The 26385-nt window shown below is 46.2% G+C and overlaps 1 protein-coding gene across 12 annotated transcripts in view; it reads left to right on the forward strand.

The window, feature by feature from the left end:
- Positions 1 to 12802, forward strand: part of Pcnx1 (pecanex 1) — a 136873-nt gene extending 124071 nt beyond the window's left edge. For 10 of the 12 annotated variants that reach the window (XM_006240299.5, XM_039112294.1, XM_063261934.1 and 7 more), the window contains 7 exons: positions 203 to 353; positions 2194 to 2424; positions 3414 to 3688; positions 5317 to 5522; positions 6850 to 7292; positions 7682 to 7822; positions 7960 to 12802. In XM_006240299.5, coding sequence (XP_006240361.1) covers positions 203 to 353; positions 2194 to 2424; positions 3414 to 3688; positions 5317 to 5522; positions 6850 to 7292; positions 7682 to 7822; positions 7960 to 8100 — 1588 coding nt within the window. In that variant the 3' untranslated portion in view covers positions 8101 to 12802. The remainder of the gene's footprint in view (positions 1 to 202; positions 354 to 2193; positions 2425 to 3413; positions 3689 to 5316; positions 5523 to 6849; positions 7293 to 7681; positions 7823 to 7959) is intronic. The other 2 variants (XM_039112295.2, NM_001170347.1) reach the window with 2 other exon arrangements.
- The last annotated feature ends 13583 nt before the right edge of the window (positions 12803 to 26385 follow it).

Consider the following 26385-nt stretch of genomic DNA (forward strand, 5'->3'; position numbering starts at 1 on the left):
GTTGCTTCATAACTGTCCCTTTGCTGCTGTCATGAGTCATAATGTCAGTATCTGATATGCAGGACATCTGACCTGTGACCCCAGTGGGTCTCAGCCCACAGATTGAGGTCCGCTGCTCTGGATTCCTGATGCAGAGCAGACGTGAGGTTGAGTGTCATGAAGACCCTGTCAGAATGTGTGCTCTTTATCTCCAACCTTGCAGTAACCTGGAGTCCTTCCTCTACGGATTGCACGCCCTGTTTAAAGGGGACTTCCGGATTTCTTCAGTCCGAGACGAGTGGATCTTTGCTGACATGGAGCTGCTAAGGAAAGTTGTTGTCCCTGGAATCCGTATGTCCATTAAACTCCACCAGGTAAGAGGCGAACTGGCTGTGTTGTTCAATTCATTTTGGGAGTTTGCTCATACTTTGCCATTGAGTCCATGTTGTGTTTTGGGGACCTTTGTAAAGGCTCTCATCTGAACCAGGGAAGAGCCGTAGTAAAGCATTAAAGCCCAGAAACTTGAACCTGTTCCTCAGCAACATTAGTAATGAGTTTTAATATTAATATTCTTTAATATTTATGACCTACATGTCAACAGTAGACTGAAAAGGAAGGTCTCTATCCTGAAATGCTTGTTTGAGATAAGTGATTGCAGTTCGGGTCCCTTACTCAGTGAGCATGGGACAGCTGCAAGCACTGTGTGACTCCTCAGGAGGGCAGCAAACTGCTGCCTTCTTCTCATTTTGCCCAGTGCCTCACTGTAGCAGGGCAGGCTCAGAGAAGTGACAAATGTTTCCAAAGCCCTCGACTGTGGGAAAAATACATTGTGGTTATGTCCTGGCAATGGTCAGAGCCAGGTGGGGAATTCATCCGCTGTCCCCATAGCTAACTAGAATACCGTCCCCCACATACAATGTGACGTGTTCCTCAAGTGAGGTAAAATCCTCATTCTTTGGGACCATTAACAGCAAGGGATGAGTTATTTAAATATGGATTACTGTGTTTTGAAGATCATAGGAAAAACACTCTTTTGGGGTCAAGTATAATTGTCCTTGTTCAGAGTCGCTTTAGAGTTTTGAGACAAAATTCAATATTTAAAAGAAAAGACAGTGGCAGGTCAGTTGCAGTGGGGGATACTATACTAAGGGACTGACTTTGAGCCTTGTATACTCCCTCAGAGAGAGACAGAGACAGACAGACACAGACAGGGAGTCTTGTTTGTAAATTAATACAAATTATGTTTATCCCAGCTTCAAATGAATGAGACTCCAATTATGAAGTTTTATTAAGTTCTGCACAGTTACTAAGGAATTACCCATAATCCAAATCTCTAATACTAGACCGGCTACTTCCCCAGCTGTGCTTCCCAAGTACTTGGTCTCCTGAGTAACTAGCTGCTGCTGACATTCAGGTCTGAGCCATGATGACTTTGGTATTTGTCTTATACTGTTAACTTGGAGGTCTTGGAGGGATACATAGACTCTTTGTTTTATCCATGCTTCCTGTCTCAGCCTTGCTGACAGTAAACATCTACTGTCCAACATACAGCTGAGTGGTTATTGAGACAAAGAAGCTCTTCAGAATGGGGCTGGGTATGTGAGCCATGTACAGTCAGGAGGAGGGGCAAGGGCAGGATAAGTGGAATATTGCAACTACTACAGATGTGTTGCTTTATGAGAAATATACTTAGCTTAGAAAAACACAATACGAAGACCTTTTATTACTCTTCCTTAACATTGTGACAGTGTATGTGAGAGTCAGCTCAGCAGCTCAGGGGGTAAAGGCATTTGCTGCACAAACCCGGAGACATGAGGTCAGTCCCTGGAACCTATATACAGTGAAATAACTCCACAGACTCATTCTATGATCAGTACATGCATGCATGCCTTGCACACACAATAATACATTTTAAACATGTATGAATAAAAATTAAAAACAACTTTTAAAGAGATAAAAGACAATATACAAAACTTCGAAATGATTCTTAGTTCTCCAGCTTTAGGGAAGGAGTTTGTTAAAGAGCTCAGGAGCACGCAGAGCAGTAGCAAGTCCACCCTAACCTAATTAATCGAGCAGCAACGCTCAGATCCACAGTAGCATTCATATGCATAGTAGGAAATCAAACCCTGTGTAAGGATTTTTGCTTATCATCCTAGAAGTTATTTTCCTTTTTTCCAAAAACAAAAAACCCTCTTGCATTTCTCTGTCTAGGATCATTTCACATCCCCAGATGAGTATGACGACCCCACTGTACTCTATGAAGCCATCGTGTCTCATGAGAAGAACCTTGTGATAGCCCACGAAGGGGACCCTGCGTGGCGGAGCGCAGTCCTTGCCAACTCTCCCTCCTTGCTGGCTCTGCGGCATGTCATGGACGATGGCACCAACGAGTACAAGATCATCATGCTCAACCGACGCTACCTGAGCTTCAGGGTCATTAAGGTGAGTCTCGGGTCACACGACGGTGACGTAGACATGAGGCTAGCATCTTGGTCCAGCCTGGAACGTGTAACGGCCACCGTCTGTTGAGACTGTGCTTTCGTGGTTCACGAACGCTTGCTTACTTTGCGCTAGTTCCCTCCCTCCGCACGTGGTTTTCTTAGATGCTATAACGCCTTTGTTTAGCTTTTTCAGTGTTGGTGGCCTTCTGTCTATTACAATGCAGTCCGGACAGTGCTCCTCTCAAAGCCAGCATTCTGTTGCTTCTGAGGTGCTCACTCTCCTCACTTAAAGAGAATAACAGAACGTGTTCTTCATTGTGACTCAACGCTAACTGTAACTGGCATGTTCCTTAGATCCTCCCTCACTCTGACTCATTCGTGTTCACATATGTGTGCATATGTGTGTGTAAATGTTTCAGGAGTTTAGAAAGTTTAGTTTTTGAAATTTATAGTTTATAATGATTCACTTTTGTCTTTAAACACTTATCGTGAGTGTGTATCTATGCATGTGTGTTTATACGCCATGTGCAGCATTTCCGTGGAAGTCGGGAACAGCTTTCAGATTGCTGCTCTCCTCCCACACACCTGTGGGTCCCAGGGGTCCTGTTCAGGTTGCCAGGCTTGGCTTTTGGTAAAGATGACCTTTCCTGCTGAGCAATCTCGTCAGCTGCCTGTCTTGCTCGAATCATTTAATCAACCCCATAATATCAGACATCCTCTCAACATGAAACTTGCGCTGCCTGTCCTTTCCATCAGAGCTGCCTAGCTCACTGGTTTGACGAAAGAAAGGGGACTACGTGTTACTTAGTATTTGTAGACGGTGGAGCGAGAGAAAGCAAACTGTAGGTGCTTAGTATTTACCAGTTGGCTCTCCATGAGGGCCTTGGGTTAACTCCTTTCAAAGGGGGCCTTGCATTCACAGCCTTTCAGTTGTCACCACACTGTCACTGTCTCTACACTCTTCTTCCTGGGCCTTTGCCCTCCCCCCAGGTGAATAAGGAGTGTGTCCGAGGCCTTTGGGCAGGACAGCAACAGGAGCTTGTTTTTCTCCGGAACCGGAACCCAGAGAGAGGCAGCATCCAGAATGCCAAGCAGGCACTTCGGAACATGATAAACTCATCTTGTGATCAGCCTATTGGCTACCCGATCTTCGTGTCGCCCCTCACCACATCTTACTCTGACAGCCATGACCAGCTCAAAGAAATTCTTGGGGGACCAATCAGCTTGGGAAACATCCGGGACTTCATAGTATCCACCTGGCACAGGTAATGGGGTTGTATTGTTCAGTAGTAGTGTGTCCTGGGCCTTGTCAGCTCACCTTGGAAGCCTGGAGAGAAAATGGAGATGCTGAAGTACAGTGTACACTTGCTCTGCCTGAACACCAGAGGCTAGAAACCAGCTCTTCATCTCCAGAAGCTGAGGTAAAGCTAACATCTGGCCTTGGCTGACTGTGGTGAATCTGATGTATCTGTGGCGACATCAGCAGAATTAACACTTCCTTTGCTCCTCTCCCCATGTTGAATTTCCTCACTTTGCTGCAGCATCTTGCTTCTTCCAAGAGAAGAAACATTGCATGTGGAAACCTTGCATGTGGATTACTTCCTCTGCCCTTGCGTTCCTTTCCAGCAGCAGGGAGCATCCACACATCTGGTTGTGCCACTAAGAGGCTTTGTTGCCATTGCAGCAGTCCAGCCATCCCCCAGTCTGTAGTGCATTAAGTACCCATGCTGCATCTCCCCTGCCCTTCGTCTGAGAAGCCTGACGAGGGTAGAGCTGCATTAGAGTGTGGTGGACAGTAAGGAGAACTTACAGAGTATTATAAACTGATTCTCAGTTTCTTACTCATCAAAGCATAAAGAAATTGGGCTATGAACTAAAGCCACAGATTCTTAATGGTGTCTTGAAACGTTCTGAGGACTAGTCAGTGCTTAAAGAATCAGGTTGCTTTAGCCTCTAATGGAACGTAAGCCAGGCCAGAGTAATGTTCAGAGAGATTTCATTTTCAGAAACTTGAGTTTCATCCCGGGGAGAAATAGCATATAGGCTTGGTTATGGTTTGCCAGTGAACCAGGGCATTCTTGGGGCAGGGTATCCAGTGGCAATTGTCAGGGAAGCTCTTTGTCTTCCTGGATTTAAAAACAGCAAAACCTAAAACAGGAGAGAAGGCAAAGGCAGCTGTCTAGCAACAGGTATAGCAGTGCCATTCACAAATCGGATCTCGGCTTGTTCCGCAGACACTGGCAAGAACTCTGCTGTCAGTGCTCAGTATGGTAGTTCACACCTGTAATCCCAGCATTCGGGGGCGGAGGCAGGAGGATTGCTGAAATACATACCGAATTCTTGACCACTCTAGGCTACAGAATGAGGGCCTGTCTCAGATAACAAAGGTGGTTTTTTGTGTTTTTTTTTTATTCTTTTTTTGGGGGGGTTGGGGGGAGCAGGAAGTGTTTGCTTGCTCGTTTGTTTTTAGGTTTTGAGACAGGGTCTCTCTGTGTAGCTCTGGCTGGCTGTCCTGGAACTCACTGTGGGTCAGGCAAGCCTGGAACTCAGCAAAATGCTCTGCCTCCTCAGTGCTGGGATTAAAGTGTGAGCCACCGCCTCCCAGCCAAACAAAGATTCACGACTCCACCTGGGGTCCAAACTGTGTTCTGCACAGTTCTTCGTTGTGGTGGCTGGACAGTGAGACGTAGCTGTAGAACTGACAGAAGGACTTGAAGCAGTGAGTAGGGTGGGGATTTGCTTCCCAAGCTGTTCTTGGGAAACAGACGTGTTTCCTGATAACTGGTTATACCAGGAAGGCTTTGCAAGGTAGACATTGATGACTCAGAAGAGTAGAGGATTGATTTCAACGTGATGGTGGGCTAAGGCTTTCTGCTTTGCAATTTTTCTGCAGGCTAAGGAAAGGCTGTGGAGCCGGCTGTAACAGTGGTGGCAATATTGAAGATTCTGACACTGGAGGTGGGACTTCCTGTCCTGCTAACAGTGCCACCACTGCCAGTGATCCCCACAACAGTGTGCCCCAAGGAAGCACGGGACACCCGGGGCAGGGAGCAGGATCCGGACTCCACCCGCCCACCACATCATACCCTCCAACACTAGGTGACTGGAGACAGAATTCTGTGTAATGTTGGCCCTTTAGCTGCCGGGAGGAAGCCAGTGTATGAGTGTGTGCGTGTGCGTGTGCGTGCAGGCACGTAAAGGAGCGTGGTAGTTAATTATACCGGTGTTTGTTTCCGTCAGTGATGCATGTGTATAGGTCTGGCGCACGTTTCTGTGCACACCTTTAATGTCAGCACGCAGGAGACAGAGGCAGGCAGCTCTGAGAGTGAAGCCAGCCTGAACCATATAGCGAGTGCCAGGACAGCCAGGACGACCCAGAGAAAAAACCCAAAACCCAGATTTCTATTACATTTGTAAGCAAATGATATTCGATTCTTCTGTCTTAACTCTTCTGTGGTGCAGTACAGTACTGTTTACACGAGACTGTCAGTCACTTACTACTCTCTTTGGCTACTCCCTTTAAAAATGGGCTTCCTGGGACAGACCTTGTAAGTCTCTTGACACCTCACACTAAGAATTTTTAAAGGCAACAAGTTTCTCTCAAATGGGTACTCAGCAGCCAGCCCTTCCACCTGGGAGCTTTCTCTCTCTCTGTCTCTCTCTCTCTCTCTGTCTCTCTCTCTGTCTCTCTCTCTGTCTCTCTCTCTCTTTCTCTCTGTGTGTGTGTGTGTGTGTGTGTGTGTGTGTGCGCGCGCGCAGAATATTTCCTGTCTGCTCAGCAGTTTCCAGGCACACAAACCTTGTACTCACTGTAGCCATCCTGCTGCAGTGCACCTCAGCATGACCTCCGACCCCCGACCCGTCCCACCCAGCCAGCTGCCATTCTACTCTTGTCCTCTGAGCTTAGCTCTCAGATTCCACTGCATGGGACATCACTCAGCGTTTCTTTTTTGAAAGAGTTTCTTTTCATCGTATGCGTATGAGTGTTTGCCTGCATCTTGTGTTGGGCAGCTCATGTGTGCAGTGCCCGCAGAGGTCAGAAGAGGGAGTCCATCCCCTGGAACTGGGGTTACAGATGTGTGAGCCACCTAGAATTTAAATTTTAAAAACTTTAGGAAGGGGTCGGGGATTTAGCTCAGCGGTAGAGCACTTGCCTAGCAAGCGCAAGGCCCTGGGTTCGATCCCCAGCTCTGAAAAAAAAAAAAAGAAAAGAAAAGAAAAAAAAAACTTTAGGAAATATATACATATAGTTTTATGTAAATCTTACAAGAAAATCTTAAGTATTTATTTCTTTTTGGTAATTTAAGAGTTAATGCTAAGTTCTCTAAGTTTATGGAGTGATAGCTTAGGGAAGACAGTTTTAACAAGCATGAAGGCCAGGCGGAGCTTGTCTCAGTTGATGAGAGCTGTTATTGCTTCCTACCAGGCACTAGCCACAGTGCCCACTCGGTGCAGTCCAGTCTGGTCAGACAATCACCGGCACGTGCCTCCATGGCCAGCCAATCTTCCTACTGCTACGGCAGCCGGCATTCGTCCCTCCGCATGTCCACCACGGGGTTTGTGCCATGCCGGCGATCCTCTACCAGCCAGATATCACTTCGAAACTTGCCGTCATCCATCCAGTCCCGCCTCTCCATGGTAAACCAGATGGAAGCTGCCAGCCAGGGTGGCATGGGCTGTGTGCAGCATGGCCTGCCCTCCTCCAGCAGCTCCAGCCAAAGCATCCCGGCCTGCAAGCATCACACCCTCGTGGCCTTCCTGGGGGCAGAGGGCAGTCAGAGCGGTGCCACTGAGGCCCAGCCAGGCAACACCTCGAGTCCTGCCACCATTTCACATGCCAGAAAGGGGGAAGTGGTTTATAGGGTCCAGGTGAGCAGGCCAGTGGCCTTTGCCTTTTGTTTTTATGTCTGTCTTGCTGAATGGGGACTCCTGTGTAAGGTTGACTCATTTAGGTGGGGGAGTAGAGCGCTTTGAGATGTAGGGAAGTTCATTTCTGCCAACTTGAGAACCGAGGCAGCAGCTTTCGTGGCAGGAGGCCTCGTTTCCTACTTGGTGCTGATACAGAGTCATCACAGGACGGCGTCCAAAGGGAATTGACTCAGGGCCGTATAGATTTTCTTTAAATTTCATAGTAAGCAGGGAGAGCTTACAATACAGAAAAAGAGAGTCCTATGAGAGAAATTTTGTTTTGTTTTAGCCTTATATTTTTCATTAACAAGGGGAAATGAGTTGGAAATGATCCTCATGTATCTGTTTAGATTGTGGATCTCAGTCAGATTCTGGAAGGGATCAACGTGTCAAAAAGGAAAGAGCTACAGTGGCCTGATGAAGGAATTCGGTTAAAAGCTGGGAGAAACAGCTGGAAAGACTGGAGTCCTCAGGAGGGCATGGAAGGCCATGTAAGTTCTCCCGGTCATCAGACTCACGTATGGTTTTAGCTGGTCTGTGTCTTTCTGCCTGAGTGGTTAGCAGAACTGCACAGGCTCGGGGTGAGGGCAGTCAAGGTCTAACTGTGTGTTTTCTTCTGAGATAATAGGTGGTTCACCGATGGGTGCCTTGCAGCAGAGACCCAAGTACAAGGTCCCACATCGACAAGACAGTGCTTCTTGTCCAGATCGATGATAAATACGTGACTGTAATTGAAACCGGGGTTCTAGAGCTGGGGGCAGAAGTGTGAGTGTGTGCTGCACACCTGGGCTCCTCTCCTGGCTTCTCAGCCCCGAGTGAGAAAGCAAGGTTACCGAAGATCCACCTACGGGGACCGACCGCCTGCCCTTCTCAGCAAAGGCTTGACCAGTGGTTTGGTTAAGCTCCTCTCCACCCTGACTCCTGTCACGGTCTTCATCCTCAAAGCTGAAATATTTTTTTAAGTTAGCTGCATGAAAGGCAGAACTGTGGGAGCCTCTGGATGGAAGGCTCTCCATGCATCCATGCTTTAACCCACAGACTCTCGTCTCTAACTCTAAGCTCATATTTTTCTAATTTCTTTGCCAAAAACAGTTGCCATGGTTTTTGTTGTAGAAAATGAAATCCACTGACCATGATCTTTGCAAACAGACCCATGTGGAAACGTTGGGTTCGACATGTAATAGTGTAAAGTTTAATGTACAGTGAGAAAGAGGATGGACAGACAGACGTAGGTTTATCTTAGTCCTTGAACACTAAAAACTTTAATGAAAAAAACTGCACTAATTTTTTACAGCAATGCACTAAATCTGAGGTTTCTCAGAACGTTTATTTATATATAAAAATAAAATACCATTATTTAAATTGCCTTCAGGACAAGCCCCTCCCTTTCCTGACGCAGCCAGCAAACCGCTGCTCCTTTTCTGTTAGCGCGCTGGGCGCTGGAGACACTGGCAGCTTCATCCCTCGCCTTTCCCAGAGCAGGGGATCAGTGCATCCACCTGGCGAGGGATCGCCCGTGTGCCACACATGTCCAGTGTGGCAGGTCCTGTCAGGGTTACTTCTGGAATATACTTTTGCTTTTTAAGACAAAGACGAAGACCCAGGAATTGAAGAAAGGATCAGTTGCCTCTTATTTAAAGAATTCCTAGCTCTTGACATTACTCACATGAAGTTCAGTTTCACAAGTAAAATGTTTTCAAACAAAATTGTCTATGTGGTCAGTTCTTGATCTGCCATCAATAGCAGCTCTCTGCTCTCTGCTCCTTCCCGCTCTTTCTCCATTACTTGAATTTATTTTCTGTAATGTATAGTGTACACCTGTCTTAAAAATATTTATGACTGTAAAATTGACTTAATTCATATGTTGTCCCATAAATTATATTGGTTTTTTAAAAGAGCATGTATTCAGGAAATATGTACCTTGGATTTACAGTGTGGCTGCGTATAAACTGCAGTTTAGGGTTCATTGGCAACTTTAAGCATTTTTTAATTTGTTTTAAATTCCAAAGAAATGGCCCACCTCTTCTGAGCACCTGGGGCAGCCGTCTGTCTCCCTGTGGACAGACAGTAGAAGGCAGTAGGTCAGTTCATTCTGATGTCCCATGATTACCCTGTCCAGTTATGACCATTCCAACGTGTGGCTTCTGTGTTAGGCCACCCTAATGTCGTATCCTCTGAGATGAGAGGAGAGAGCTGACGAGGATACAGGTCGGGTGTACAACACTGCAGGAACAAGGAGCACTAACAGCAGGCTAGAGGACCTCTGACAGGATGGCTTCAAGCCCTGTTTGTAGTTCCTCCTGTTACTTTAAAGTCGGTGTTCAGAACCCAATGTGCCTTGTATTGACGTTTCCATAGACTTCTAACTTTGCAGACTTTATCCTTTAAAAATATTTGTCAAAAGACTTGCTGAATCTTTACAAAAAGGGGCGCTTTCTCTTTGTAAATTGACCACTGTAAAGTGTATTTTCCCACTACAGTTACTCTATCCCAGCCTCTTACTTGGGCAAATCTCTGCTGGCCGATGTGTTCTGGGGTCTGGCTGTGTTTAACCTTCCCAAAGGACTTGTGCTCCCTGCTGCTTGCTTGTTCCCTGCTCAAAATGAGTCTGCTCTTGCCATGGCCGTTCCCAGGCGGCGAAAGAGAGGGTTTGCCATCTAAGATGGAAAAGAATCCATTTCACCAGAGAAAGAACCAGAAGATAAACTGTAGATGGCTTGGTCAAAGGGTCAGAGTTGTATTCATGCCTGATCTCCCTAGTAATCGTTAGATGTTATATGCGCTGAAAGGAAGGTTCCGTATGTCAGACAGAGCTCTGTCCATGTACAGTGAGACCTAATTGGGAGAGTTGGACACTTTCCTTGAAACAAGTTATTGTTTGTTACCATATAACTTTATTAAATTTTGAGTTAGGAACCCTAAGAGAAGTCTTGTTTTTAGTTTTTTAGTCTAAAACCAATAACCTTTAAAAAAGAAAGTACTACTTTTCTAATTACAGCAGGAAAGATAATGATAATTAAAGATTTGTGTTTTAAGATTAAGTTTATCATTTGTTTTTCTTCAAGTACCCAGTGTTTTGGGTTTTCTGCTTAGCTTTTTCACTAAAATGCAGAATTCCGACCTGCTTTAGTCCTTTAGTCCATAACTACTGGAACTTAAGAGTTCCATAGTTTTGCAAGTAATTTAGAACCGCTCTGTGGCTCTTTGGATGCCGCTGCCTGATCGAGGTCTGTTCTTTGGTTTTCCCCTTTATCTTACCCCATTGTAGGAGGACAGCGCGGCAGGGGCCTTGTCTTCGGCAACCAAGAAGCAACAACAAGCCAACCAGTCTGTAGCCCTAAACTAAAAGCTGTCGGTGAATCCTGGGCCCGTGCACCATGTCCACGAAAAGAGCTACACTTTCTCCACAAATGTGGATTAGCACACAGTGGTGCTTCATGGGAGCCTGGGAGGGTAGAGATGGGGCGGGCAGAAGCTTTACAGAGAAACAGTAATTGCTCTTTAGGCACTCAGGGAAGAGCTGTTAAGTGTTCTGACTTCTCTCTGTCAGCAGCGGAGAAGCCAGATTGGAGGGGTTTTGAATTTTTTTTCAAGTATATTGATAATAGTTAAGGTCCGTGAACCAGAAGATAAGGGACAATATATTTCTCTCTTGAAAGGCACATAAAAAGTGACTCTGGTACTGAATATCAAGCAGTGCATGCAAATTCTTACAGAGAAAACCATAGCTCTCACTAAGAACTTTCTGGATTGGTTTATTTTATTTTTCTCTCTCCTCTCAAAATATAAAACACAGCCTCACATTTGAGCAAGAGCCACCTGCCGCTTTACACTCTACAGTTTCCCACCAGCCCTCCTGCCTCAGCCCAGACTTACCTGATGAGTCTGTCTTGCATCACTCATCAAAAACTGGGTCTTTAATGTTTGCCCAGTGTTCATCCATCTCTTTAGGTAAATTTCAGTCAGCCTTTGTTCTAAATACATGACTTGAAAAAAATAGTATTATGTGAGGATTCTTTGCAGTTGTGTGTACGCTACTGCAGTGTGAACTGTTGTCCAGTGTGTCAGTTGCCTTCATATTTAGAGTGCTTTTTTATTAGTATAAGCAAATTTATTTCTGCATTTTTGCCTTCAAAGTCCTTAGTATTCTTTCTCATCTCTTTTTAGTAGCTACATAAAGTTACTTTGGACACAGACCCACAACTTTTCCACGTGAGATGATCCGTCTCTCCCAGAGGCATTTTCTGAACTCCAAGATGAATGGAGACCGTCAGTTAAAGCTTTAAGTGGTGCGTGTAGCCTGTTGCTGGCCTTGAACTTTGTGTTTCAGGCTTAGATGGATAGTGAGTCTTTCTGATGGGGCAAAGGAGGGATATTAGATACCGCAGTGTATTTAGGTGATAAGAATTTTATACACAGGCTTTTTTTTTTTTCTAAGTATTTGAAGATCAGCTGTTTTCTTGGTTTCTCTTTTCAAACCATCTAGTTGTTAGGCACCACCCAGGCAGCCACATTAGGAAGTTGTCACCTATTTACAAGCTGTAATCAGAAAGGAATTGCTTATCAAATAGGTCTGGAAGGATCTAATGTGCTGCAATGCAGATGTCTCTCTTCTGTGATGTGTCACTTCCTAGAGTCGTCTGTCCAGAACTGTCTGGTGAGAATTTCTCTTTCTTGCCTAGAAAGGTGTTCTTTCTGAATTGGAGCCAAAGTCCATCTCTGAGCTGAACATCCCGATGTGCCCATTTGTGGGCTTAGCATCGAGGTCCGAGGAAGAGAAGTCAGGCAGGGTTACACACAGCTTTTATGCCGCACTCTTACACCTATTATAGCCGTTCCTTTTCCCTGTGCTTCAGCTCTGTGCCTGACAGTTTGTGATCCACTGGAACCAGTGAGAGGAAGGGAGGGAGGGCCTCTGACAGGCGGTGAGGATGAACCTGTCACCTGCACAGTAGAGGATGTCATGATTGCTCCAGGTGACTCTTGGGTTTGGTGTGCTTGTTACTGAACAAAATTATTTCCTAAGCTTGAGTCTGCAGCCAAAATGACAGGAATGAGAAGACTCTTTTTGCCTGTGCTTTCTTAAAACTGTAGATGAGTAAATTGTCACCATGGATGATGTTAGCCCTCTACAAGCCTGGCATGGAGTTCTGCATAGGGGAAAGGAAGAAGCAGTGTTAGAAATGGTTGTGGGCGAATGTGCCTGTGGAAGGAGAGTGGCTTTCCCTTTTCTCCTCATGGGCTCTGAAAGGTCATTGCCTTTACCAGCATCCACTATACACCAGAGATAAGGGTATGTGTCCATACGCGTGTCTGTGAGTGTGTGTGTGAGCGTTACTGTAAACAGCTTGTAAATACTATAGTTGTTTAAAATGGAAAATAAAAGCTGAGAAGTCTTTTGACATATATTGATCAGAAAAAAATACAGTATTGACTGTGGATAAAAACAGGAAATAAATTTTTTCATTTTGCCTTCTGTCTTTTTTGGGGGGGGGTCGAAATTTTTAAAGAGGATTCAGTGTGTTAGTTGTATGTGGCATTTTTTTTTAAAGATTTATTCATTTATTATATATAAGTACACTGCAGCTATCTTCAGACACACCAGAAGAGGACATCAGATCTCTTTACAGATGGTTGTGAGCCACCATGTGGTTGCTGGGAATTGAACTCAGGACCTCTGGAAGAGCAGTCAGTGCTCTTAACCGCTGAGCCATCTCTCCAGCCCTATGTGGCATATTCTTAACTCTTGATTCTGAAGTCACTGTTCTATGCCTGTAATCATGGGGTGTGGCTTACACCAGACAGAAGTGCACTCTGGCAGCACTTCTTGCACAAAAGTATTTCTGCTCTCTGAGTTATATAGTGTGTTAATGGTAGAGCTGTCGGATGCTAGACATATGTATGTACTCAGTTACACTAAGTTACAGTGCAGAGGAAGGAAGAAACCCCAGTTACTGCACCGGGGCTGCACCCTCACCAACCAGTCTTCACACATCCCTCAAGACGTAAATGTGCATGGAGAGAACTTGCATGCTCTGGACTATGTCACTAAGCACATCCTACATAATTTTACCTGGTAGTAATCTGGGAGGCAGATTGTTTTCTGCAACAGAGTCCCCAACAACTTGTTCTCTCTCTCCCAGGTCACAGTGTTCCACCATAAAACACAGCACAGATTTGTAGTGACAGGAGCCATGCCAGTTAAGCAAACAGGACAGGAAGGAAGGGGCTCTCTCAAAGGTCACATTCATCTTGGGGTTAATTCCAAGGGCTGTCAACTTGGATCCTGTGAGACCTTACTGCAGTTTACTTAGAATTTGTGATCCCAATGATCCAAAGGTGCTTTACTTGCTGTAACTATGTGGGAGCACCTTCCCCTAAGGTAGGTAAGGTGAGCCCTTTAAGGGTCACCTGAGTGTGACTTCCTGACTTTCGCCAGCACTTGTCCAAAATATTCTATTTCCCCTTTCATATGTGTTTATGGAAAGCAACTGAATGTAGTCACATTTGCAGACAATTAGATGCAAGAAGACTGTGGATTACTTTGTAGTGTCTTATCAGGTCGCTAGTGATCAGACTTGTGCTGGTTAGGTGTCCAGTGAACTAGTAGTGCTGAAAGGGAAAGTTGGGCTCAGTTCCCTTTGTTTCAGAGTACATTGTGTTGATGTGTAAGTTACTGACCCATATGAGAATACACCAGATCTCTGGGCTCATCTTAAAAACAGGTTTTTATCAGATAAAGTCAGCACCAGGATGGCACTGACGCTGCTTTAGGTGAGAGTACTTGCCCTCTTCCTTCTGGCATCTGTCTCTGCTACGCTGACCTTTACCCTGTGAGGGCTGGAGGAAGGCACTGAGCAGAGGACAAAGTTGACCCAGCTTGTAGTACATGTTCCCACCAATCCCACGGAAGCCCAGCAGGCCCATGCCTCTTCAAGTTAAACCTTCAGCTACATCTGTGGCCAGAGGCTAGAGATGTCTACTCAAGAGAATGAGTTCTGGAAGGGCTGACAACTATATTGCCCAAGGAACACCTACCATTTTCCCATGTTCAGCTCCAGTGCTGGACGCAGTCTGTGGACATTAAAGGGTCTTGACTACAGGAACTCAAAACTAAATCAAGAGTCAAGACTCGACTCAATGGGCCTGTGACTAGAAAGACAAGGCAGTCCTGTGGTATGGTGAAGCTGCTTGTAGGCTTTGGAGCTCATAGTTTTCTGTCAGGAAATACCATTGTTTCTACTCAAATGAAGCATCTTCCTCTGAGAGGAAGCAAGGACTTAGGTCCACCTGCCGGGCCCTGCTCTTCATCAGCAAAGCCACACAGCACTACACAGGACTAGAGAGCTAGATGTGGGCCACTGTAAAGAGCCAGGTAGGGACGTTTCCTACCTTACCTGTGACAGCAGCATGCTCAGGGCAGCCTTCCCTTCTGTCCCAGAGGAAATGAGAACCCCTAGATCTCAGCCAATGAAATAGCTCTCCTGCGTTCCCGACAGACTGCCAGGAGATGACAGCCCACATTGGAAAGAAGGTGGGTTGTGCATGCAGAGAACAGTACACTTGGGATGCCTCTTCAGAAGCAGGATCAAGCGTGAAAACAGCAATCAAGAAAGGGCAAATGGACCCTGGGTAAGTCCCTACCCACAGCTAGTCCTGCCCTGGCCATTACTCCCCAGCTCCTGGACCTGCTTAACACTTGCCCCATTGAGATTCTTTGCCTGGAAAATGTCAGTGTAGGCCCTGCAATCATAAAACTTGACACCAAGACTGTGTATTAAAATGGTATACCAAGCCTTGAAGCCTCAGTTTTGGTACTTTCGTCTATTGGTAACAACCAAGAGAACATTCGAGAACCAAGTCCTTGGATGCTCAGGTCCCTGATGTAAAATGGTGTGGTGTTTGCATGTGCCATGCACACTTCCAGAATGCTATCTGTATAGGGATTATTCTCAGGACCATGAACATTCTAAACGTGTAATACCGCTGAGCCTTATATATCCCAGGCCCTCCGTTATGTTTTGTGCCCTCAGGATTACTTAGGATGTGAGAACAACAGGAAACACTACGTAAGTAGGTATTAAGCCACGTTGCTAGAAGTCGATGACGAGAAATGTGTGTATTGAGTTGGCAAATTCTAGGTGCAGCATCCCAGGATACAGGAGGCTTTTCCTCCGTTCTCTGATTCTTCACATAGATACCATGTGCCTCTGTAAGTATGGCTTCCCACAAAGGCCAGGGGAAGCTGAGGACCCTGGGCTCTACTCAGGGATGGGAGTCTCAAAAGAGCTCCAGCTGCCTGCTTTTGCCTGGCAGATAAGGGCAAGCTAGATGTAGCAGAGCGAGGGTGGTTGCCTCGGCACCAGCTCCTCTGGCAACTTGGGATGAGCAGTGCACCTGGGTGACTCAGTGGTAACTGAAGGCAGCCAGTGTCTCACACACGAACCTTGGTGCTGCCCACACGTCCAGATGGCAGAGCCCGTGCCCACTCAGAAGGAATACATGCACACACTCAATGGAGGGGATGTGTGTACTCAGAAGGGAGGCAGATGCCTGCATATGCACACCTACCCCCATTCCTGGTGTGAAAGAAATCACATGAGAGTTTGGTACAAAGAGAATTTAGTCCGGCAACCACAGCTGAGAGAATGGAAGATGCCCTGGGGTGAAGGGGATGGTGAAGGAGAAACCACCCCCCTTCACTACCACTAGAAGGTAGGTGAGCAGAGTAAATGGGTTGGGGTTGTCAGGAAACTTGAAAACATTCATTTTACTTAGGACATTGGGTTGAATGGTATTGTGGAGACCTACAACGATGGCTGGGACACAGTAGAAGTTAGGGTCTGTGAATTGTGGAACGGTGATACCCCAGACTCAGTATGCAGAAGCAAAGAGTGTCCGTCCCTCCGTACTGCTGACCTGGAAACTGACACTTAAGGGTTCTTTGGAAAGCCAGCTTGTGTTGGATGGTGTTTTGCTAGGGGCAACCACAGGAGGGAGTGTTTTCCTGAAGCAGACACAGGTGAAAGGCTAAGGCGGACTCGTGAAGGAAGGCTTCCCTGAAGCAGACACAGAAGAGAGGATGCTCTGCTAAAGCAAACACATGAGATGACATGTAATGAAGGATGCTTTGCTAACAACACGCATGTATTGGTCCACCTTTGGGCCACATTTGTCAGGACTCCATAGAGAGAAACTGGCCAAAAACCTTCTGGTGGTGTATGGCAGCTGTTGCCACTTCTGTGGACTTGGGCTGATTGGCAGAGTGATGTCAGCTGACACACGCTCCATGGAGGACACATGATGTTTGGAAAGAGTATAAATAGAACTCGATGGACAGTGACAGAGGCTGAGCTTGGCTTGTTTGCACGGCTAAACACTTACTGATCTCACGTCTTCACTGATTTTCACTTATCTGAGAGAGGCAGTCAAGAACTTCTCCTGGGGTTGGGGATTTAGCTCAGCGGTAGAGCACTTGCCTAGCAAGCGCAAGGCCCTGGGTTCGGTCCCCAGCTCCGAAAAAAAAAAAAAGAAAAAGAAAAGAAAAAAAAAAAAAAAAAGAACTTCTCCTAGTGTTCATGTTGGCCCTGGCCCTCCTGCTAACTCACGCCAATGCTGAAGCCTGGCTGTCTCTGCTGGGCAGTGCCACCACTTCTGATTCCTGTGTGCTACCCCAACTCTACTGAACTGGACTGCTGGTGTATCTGTGAGGTGTCTGCGAATGGATCGAGCTGCCACTGCTGACCTGTAAACTGAACTGCTCATTTCCAGACAACACAGACAGGAGTTGCCCCAAAGAACCTTTCTAAACAAGTTCACTTCCCCCATACCCTTTCTTTCCCACTACCTCCTTGGGTGGTGGGCTAAAAGGGAAGTTAAAGTACTTAAGAATCATCATTAAAATTAGGATCAGAAAAAAATTAAAGTTACACATACAGTGGCCCAATTCCATTGGGATGGAAGGACTCTGAATCCCCAGATCCAGTTTTAAAGAAAAAAAAAAAAGAAAAAAGAAAGAAAGAAAGAAAGAAAGAAAGAAAGAGAAAGACAGAAAGAAAAAGAAACATTAAGGAGGGACAAGTGGTCTATATCTTATTGGTGGGGGGACTCAGACTTCATGCCTAGGAGGGGTAGCTCTTGACTTCTTGGCCACAAGCTTGGCTAACTGTCCTTTTGCAGGCTGGAGGGTAGTCCTTTTACTGTGGTTGTCCCAGTAACTGACTTTGCTCAGTTTTCTGGGAAATAGAAACTCAGGCCTGGTCTTCCAAACTGCTAGTTTGCAACCTGTCATGAAATCAGCCTGCCTCTAGCCAATTCCTTCCTCAGTATCTTCCTGGACAGAGAAGAAGGCTGGTGGAAGGGGTGTTGTTTCCTGGTACTAAACCCAACCAGCTTTACCTGCACAGTGATGAGTAATTCCCAGCCCCGCAAGTATCTCCTAGGAAAAAGTTGGGGAAATATCTATCCACCCCAATTTATTTTTTTGTTGTTTATGTTTTTTGGTGTTGTTGCAAGAATGTTGTTGTTTGGGGTTTGATGGTTTGTTGTTTGGAGGGGGGTGTTGTTTTGGGGTTGTTTTGGGTTTTTTTAAGATCTTATTTTGCTACCCAGGTAAGTCTTGAACTTGTAATCCTCCTGCCTTGTCCTCCAGAGATTACAGTAGTGCATCCCTATGCCCGGCTACACTCCTTCTCTTTACGACCCCACCCCTGGAGCTGCTAAATCCCCTTGACTAAAATAGAATCCCGTGGCCATATGGATGCTGGGAATATAGCCTTTACTCTGTGTAGCCTATGCCTATTAAAATTCAGGGCCTGCAGGTCTAGAGAGAGCACAAGAGGCTGATTGCCAGGGACCATTAAGCAGCTCCCAATAAACACACTGGGAGACATATGGGTATCAGGTTGCTAGCTTACATCCTTTGTTGTCTTCGAAGAATCTGACTGACACCTATCAAAAGCAGAATAATTACAGAATGCCGCATTTGTTCTGTGAATTAATATGCAGCAATCAGAAAAAGAAAGGAAAGAAAGAGAAAAGAAGAAAGAAAGAAAAAGAAATGTGGTGATGGTGGTTATGATGGTGGTGGTGGTGGTGGTGGTGGTGGTGGTGGTGAAGGAGGAGGCTGGAGGGATGTCCCAGTGGTTAGGAGTAACCATTGCTCTTCCAGAGGATCCAAGTTCAGTTCCCAGCACTCCTATCAGGCAGCTTACAACGACCTGTAATTCTAGCTCCAGGAGGTCTGACACCTGAGGGCACCTGCACTCATACGCACAAAGACACACACAAATATGTACATACACATAATTTAATAAGAAATAAATCTTTTTTTAAAAAGAATATGGCCATGCATGTAGGTTCATGGCCAGCCTAATCTTTGCAGTGAGCTCCTGACCAGCCAGACTGTATAATAAGATCATGTATTTAAAAAAACAACAAAACAAAACAAAACAAAACAAAGGATGTGGATGTGATGTGGTAGATATTTCTTTGTACTTGGATATTGTATTGGTTTGAGTAAGAGTGGCTCCCAGAGGCTCATGTGTTTGAATACTTGATCCCTAGCTGGTGGAGCTGTTTGGAAAGGATTAGGAGGTGTGGCCTAATTGGAGGAAGTATGTAGCTGGGGGATGGGCTTCGAAGTTTCAAAAGAGTAATGCCATTTCCCTGTGTGCTCTCTGCCTTATGCTTATGGTTTTGAAATGTGAGCTCTCCACTGTTCTTGTCACCACGGCTTCGCTCTGCCGTCATGGGCTCTGTTAAGGCCTAGATGGAATGTTAAGGCCTAGGTAAAATGTTAAGGCCTAGGTAACTGTTACTTAACAAAATGGCCTGCCATTTTGTGCTGTTACTAATATTATAAGGAAACTTTCTCAGATGTTGTTTCTGCTGTTACTAGGAAACTTTCTCATGCCCAAGTTGATTACATATCCTGTTATGTTCTGTGCCCTTGGAAACCAGTCATGATAGAAGTCAGTGGAACTGCTTTGTGTAGTTACCCACAATAAGCTTGGACCCGAACCAACCATCCAGCAGCACTTCCTGTGTCCGTGTATAGCTTTATGTTATTTGCTTTTACAAACTGCCCCCGGGATGAACCCCAACATAAGAGAAACACCTGCATTTATTTAGAATAAAACTTCCACTTGAGTAGGGTCAAGTAAAGTTTAAGTTCCCAAGACCTCCCTGGGAACTGACATTCCCCTACCTGGTAGAAAGAGACATGTACATGGGTAACTGACACCCTGGTTGGCAAGTTAAGACATGAATGTTAGACAAGTCCCCTGCCACGGTTGAATACCCCAACCAATAAGAGCAGGAAGTGTACAACAAAGTCATGTTCCTAAGCAAATCCGATTGGCAGAATTACCTGGCACCTTTGTAGATCTCAGGCTTAGTAAGCCCTATAGGATCCTGACTCAAGGTCACAGTTTAGCTCCCAGGTCCAGAACATGGCCCTGATCGATCAGTCTTGGGTTGTGGCATTCAATAAACCATCCCTGTTTGACTAAGATTTGTGTTTCAGTGGTTTCTGTGGCAATCCCAAGACCCTACCAGACTCTAACCCTCTGGAACCATAATCCCAATCAAATGCTCTCTTTCATAATTACCTTGATCACGGTGTTTGTCGCAGTAGAAAAGTAAGTGATACAGGTGTCTACGGTGTATGATATGAGGAAGCACAGTGATAAGACTGATTTATAAAGGTTAGAGAGAGACATGAATGAAGTGCCTAGACAATGGAAGCATACTTCAGAGCAAAATGAAGCCAGCAGGCAGGAAATGTCACCGTCTGTTCCCTGTGTTCCCCCTGGAGTCTTACCAGATGCAGGCACTACTTTTTAAACTGTAGAATAGATTTTTAGAAAAGGAGGCAGACTTGTAAGCACTCATTTAGAAAAACTCCCAATACATATCAAGCAAAAAGCAAGTTTGAAAAATTAGTGGCATGCAAGGGTGTGTCTTTGTGTCTGTGTGTAAGTGCAGAATAACACCTGCAGCCTAGTAGGCCCAGGTATGCGGTCTGCTATTACTTCAGGCCTATAACCGTGTGGGAGAGTCTGGAAGCACACAGCAGACTGTTTACCACAAGATAGAGGCACCCGCAAGGAGGGACAGGGAGTTGCTGGCAGGAGGAGACGGTGGGTCATGTCAAAGGTGTTTCCCTCTTTGTTCTATATTTGCAGAGCTTTAATTTGTATGGACATGCTTTGATTGCTTGCGTTGTTGAATGGTTTTGGGCTTTGGTGGTGGTAGTAGTGGGTTTTGGTTTGGTTTGGTTTGGTTTTACTTTTGAGATGGTCTCATGCAACCCAAGCTCACTTCAAAATCACTAAGTAGCCAGGGGTGAGTTTGAACTTTTGATCCTCCTCTTTCTGCTTCCAGAGTCCTAGAATGGCAGCCTTATACCACCACATTGGGTTTATGCTGAGGATTGAACCCAGGGCTTCTGAATATTTGGTGAGCACTCATTGAGTAAGCTATGTCCCCAGCCCTTGTCTTATATTTTAATGAAAAAGAAAAGACACCTGATAATATATGCAAAGCTCATGACATTTCGCATAATTGGGACTCGGTGCATACAGCACAGACAGAGTCTTACTTGCATCATCATCCTTGGTAGCCATGTATCCCCTAGATATCCAGATAGCCGTCATTTAACCCTGCCTGCATCCCTGGAACTTTGGGTGCTTTTCAGACCCCATACCTTCTTCTGGGCATCCTTTATCACCCTGGCCATGCAGAGAAGGACTCAGCCGCTACCTTCTCTGGCACCACCCTGCCCTGTCAGACAGAGCCGAGTTACTGGCTGGCTCTTGCTGAGTCAAGACTGAGTACAAGTTGAGCGAATGAGAACGTGAAGGGAAAAGACCTAAAACTCCTTATATCAGAGAGATATGAGGCGGGAAACCTACCCTTTAAGTCCCTCTGATTCCTTGGATGGAAGATAGGCTAGCAGTACCAGTTTCCAAGCTGTGAGGCACTAGGAACAATGGTGTGCAGCACCACGTCCCGTCTTGCAGGATAGACATACAGACACATTGCATTTACTGTTCAGACTGCATGGCTGGGAACCTGTCATGGTCATGACATGGATTGTCTCTCGACACATCTACTTGAGCACAGTTTTTTTTTTTTTTTTTTTTTTTTTTTTGGAGCTGAAGACCGAACCCAGGGCCTTGTGCTTGCTAGGCAAGCGCTCTACCACTGAGCTAAATCCCCAACCCCTTGAGCACAGTCTTAAAGCAGAATTGGCTGCAGGCGTTGGGCCCACTGCTGTTTCCTTGAGAAGAGGATTTCAGGGTATACATGTTGGCTTGGAGAAGGAACCTGCTGTCAGCCAGGGTCTTCCTAGAATGCAGAATGCCCTATTACTGTCTTCCTCTCTTCTGTCTTATGGGTTTGTGTAAAACTATGGTTGCATCTGTGAGGCACAGCCTCCTGCTGGTTGCTGTAAGCCCTATTTATCCTGGTCTTAGAGCTCTCTGAGACATGAAGTGAGGTGGGCACAACTGCACATTTATATGGCCTCCAACAGGGACCCTGGTCAAAGTAGGATGTGTCTCCTACTTGGCTTTCTCCTCACTCCCCTCCCCATGTCTCTCTGTCTGTCTGTCTCTCTGTCTGTCTCTGTCTCTCTCTGTGTGTTTGTCTGTCTCTCTGTATTTGTCTCTCTCTCTGTCTGTCTGTCTCTCTCTCTGTCTCTCTCTCTCTTACACACACACACACACACACACACACACACACACACACACACACATGCCTCTGGTCCTTTTCTACTGTGCATTATATTAGATATAAAGTTTCTAGTCTAAGCTTCCACATTCTTTCCTTCCCAGGTCCCTGAATTTTGTCTCTATGCTTGTGTTGCTGTTGTTGCTGGTTCCGTTCGTTCTGTTTTGAGACAGTCTCAGGCTGTTAGACAGGAAGCTGCATCCCCAGCCAACTCTGATTTCTGGCCAATGATATCCTCCTTCCATGGAAGCCATGTTGCTGTCAAGGCTCACTGGCATTCTCCCAGTGATCTATCCCTATTCCAGGAACAACACCAGCCTTGTCTCTTGTGTATATAAAGCACGTAATGTGTCTCATATATAAGTAGGGTTCTCAAGTAGGGTTCATAACTGTGGTTGTTTGATTTCTGATTAGCTAAGTCATAAGGCCCCAGATGATGACGGTCCACAGGCTCATCATTAACGCTGAAAGGGCTGGCAGTCAATGTGGTAAAATCGTCCTTGGTAATTGTTGACATTGTCACAGTAAACATGGGGATTACACTGAGACCAACCTGACATGTTACAGGGCTTCATGTGTCAGCACCGCCATTAAGCTGATCTGCAGCTTGCCCTGCATAATGGAGTGGAACAGGGCCATCTTTACAGCCATAGGAAATGGCTGTGGATGCAATTAGAATGCTCTCAAGAGTAGGAAGAGAAGGTGAAAGGTGAGGGGAAGCCTCTGCTTTGAGCAGCCCAGTGACCTCTCTCATCTCAGGTCAAGGAGCCAGATCGCTGGAGAGAGGATGTGGCTGAGACTAAAGACTGGGAAGGGGCTGCAATGGTGGGCAGCACTTCAGCACAGTTAAGACAGGCTTCTCAGGTGAATGCTTGGCCCCAACCCCTCACCCTCCCTACATCCAAACCCTTGCCTTGGGCCAGTGAAAATCCATTTCTTTTAGCCTTGGTCTTGGCTGTGTGAATAGAGTTATCAAATGATTCGGTGTTATAAAATTTCCTTCCCTGAGAAGACAGAACAGTCTTTCATCTTCAAGATTTATTTCATATAAGCACACTGTAACTGTCTCCAGACACACCAGAAGAGGGCATCAGATCCCATTACAGATGGTTGTGAGCCACCATGTGGGTGCTGGGATTTGAACTAGGACCTCTGGAGGAGCAGTCAGTGCTCTTAACCGCTGAACCACCTCTCCAGCCCCAGTCTTCCATCTGTATGTCCCCCAGACAAAGCAAGTTTCACTCTGGGGAACCAATGAGTATTTTCAGGTTTACTTACAGTACAATGAGTGGGGAGTTATAGGCAGCAACAGGGATGACCCCAAATTCAGGAAGATCTGCCCTCAGCATGAATGGTGGCCTTCCATGGCTGCACAGACAAAGCTTCCCCAGCCTATATACTCCAGCACCTCCCAGACTCCGGGGCCACGTGCAATTTAATTCACGTAAGCAGCTGGGAGAACCTCATGTGAGGGTCTGACCCTCTTTCAGTGAGGGACCATCAGCAGTCCACAGGCCTCCTCCTGACTGCAAGAGGCATCTCTGATCTGATGAAGGCTGCAGCTGTTTCGCTCAGAGGATCAAACTGTACAACACATGAATTGGAGGAAATAGAGTGCCAGAGGCTTTGCTTGGCACTGATTCTTAGGTATTTACATCTGGCAGCCAAGGCTCCAACTGATCACAAAGCAGAGTCACTGCAGCGTCCACTGTGTGAGGCTAAACTGGAAGTGGCATCCAGTTAACCAGAAGACCACAATGATGAAGGTGACAGGGGAACCTGTGTCTTGCCAGTGTCTATAGGATGATCTGCTATGTGCTACTTCAAGGCATAGCCCCATCTTCGTTTTCCTGGTCTGCCCTATAGTGCCAGTGACCAAGAGGACTCTTCCAGCCTCTGAGGCAGGCCTTTCCTCCCTCATGGAGTTGTAGGTAGATGTGTGTACTTGTTTACAGAACCACTGAGCTCCTATGAGCTTTCCCTTTTGAGAGAAAGTCTTATTTGAAGGGTTGTCTTGTCAGCCATGGTGCTACCTTGGTATGACAGTCAAGACTCTGAGGCCAGATTCTATCAAAATAAGAAATAAAAAGTTGGGAGAGAGAGAGAGAGAGAGAGAGAGAGAGAGAGAGAGAGAGAGAGAGGAGAGAGAGGAGAGAGAGAGAGAGGAGAGGGAAGAAGGGAGGAAGGCAGGGAGGGAGGAAGGGAGAGAGAGAAGGAAAGACCCAATGTCAACCTGTCAGGCCAAAATCCAGATAATTTTTTTGGGGTTCTGAGAGTTGTAGTTCTTGTAAAATATACAAAGCCACATGAGAAAATACAGTGACTGGAAGGTTTTGTCCTTAAAAAGCCCAACAACACATGTCTCATGGCCAGTCAGTAGGAATTCCATCCTGGTCAATAATTAAAACTTCCTTCAAGTTTAGCACAAAATTGAGAAACTGTTTCTTATTTTGCAAATCTCAGGGGGGGGGAGATTTTAAGAGAAGGAAGGAAGGAAAGGAGGGAGGGAGGAAGGGAGGGAAGGAGGGAGGAAGGGAAGTAGGGAGGGAGGGAGGAAGGGAGAGAGGATCTGCTATGGATTTTCAGGATGATGTATTTTGTTGTGACCCAGTCTGGGGCGCCAACATCAGCCCTTATTCTGGATGTCACACAAGAGGGACCACAATAGGACTCCAAAAGGACCTTGGCCTCAATTGTCATTGCTTCCACATGACACCTGATCAGCCTGATGTGACCTGTGTCTTCACCTGCTAGGACAGTGTTCAACCTGGCCTGGGGCCTGCATACAGGAGACCTTGGGTTCTTTCATTTTTAATACATCATTCACATATTTTGCTGTTGTTTCTTCGATGTGGTTGTCATGCCAAGGCTCTCAAGTTTTTGGGGACTTCTAGCATAAGTCACATGTCACAACAGACCCAGCTGTCCTTATATTAAATTAGTGTACATAGGTTTTCCTGTCAGGGCCACTGGTACTGTTGGTTGTCAATCAAAATGTTCTAATACCATTGAGCAATATAATTCTCACATTTGTGTCTCATGAAACTTAGAACCCTGTACTATATAGCCTAGCATGTACAGTGTTAAGAAGTTAAAAGTATGGGTTTCAAATGTCAATGCACACATATTGAAAACTGTATTCAACTCAATCACTAATGGAGAACAAAAGACATGAAAAGTTCAAAGCACATCTGAGGCATTAAGGTTCCTGTCACCCTGAGGTGAATGGACATTCGATACACAGGTCAGAAGGAGATCTTAATGTCCTACACAGCAATGAAAGGCAACCTTTGAGATCATCTCTCACCTGGACAGGGGCTCTTTGTTTCTACATCTTGGCAAGCTAACACAGTTCCACAGTCTGAGCCCTGGATTAATAATAGTTAGCGAGTCAAGCAATAATGCATTGCCTTGAAGATCAATTATTCTTGGGCAAGGGGTTCCATATTTTGACACAGTATTAAAAACGACATAAAGTTTGTCCTGTTAATCTTTGAGGATTTAAGGTAGGGTGTTTTTCACTGTTTGTTTTTTAATACTTGAAGCTAAAGCTTATAGCTATAGCAGCTGGTCTAGGGTACAGCCTCGGAACCCAGAGGCAGGGAGGGTCAGGCAGGAGCTGGGGAGATGCCATAGAGATGGGGAGATGCCGTGGAGATGGGGAGATGCCGTGGAGATGGGGAGATGCCGTGGAGATGGGGAGATGCTGTAGAGATGGGGAGATGCTGGCATGGAGATGGGGAGATGCCATAGAGATGGGGAGATGCTGTGGAGATGGGGAGATGCTGTGGAGATGGGGAGATGCTGTGGAGATGGGGAGATGCTGGCGTGGAGATGGGGAGATGCCATGGAGATGGGGAGATGCTGTGGAGATGGGGAGATGCCGTGGAGATGGGGAGATGCTGTGGAGATGGGGAGATGCTGGCGTGGAGATGGGGAGATGCTGTGGAGATGGGGAGATGCCGTGGAGATGGGGAGATGCCGTGGAGATGGGGAGATGCCGTGGAGATGGGGAGATGCTGTAGAGATGGGGAGATGCTGTGGAGATGGGGAGATGCTGTGGAGATGGGGAGATGCTTTAGTGGAGATGGGGAGATGCTGGCGTGGAGATGGGGAGATGCCGTGGAGATGGGGAGATGCTGTAGAGATGGGGAGATGCCATGGAGATGGGGAGATGCCATGGAGATGGGGAGATGCCGTGGAGATGGGGAGATGCCATGGAGATGGGGAGATGCCGTGGAGATGGGAAGATGCCATGGAGATGGGGAGATGCTGTGGAGATGGGGAGATGCTGGCGTGGAGATGGGGAGATGCTGTG

Source organism: Rattus norvegicus, chromosome 6, assembly GCF_036323735.1.
Source record: "Rattus norvegicus strain BN/NHsdMcwi chromosome 6, GRCr8, whole genome shotgun sequence".
In the NCBI taxonomy this organism is placed as follows: domain Eukaryota; kingdom Metazoa; phylum Chordata; class Mammalia; order Rodentia; family Muridae; genus Rattus; species Rattus norvegicus.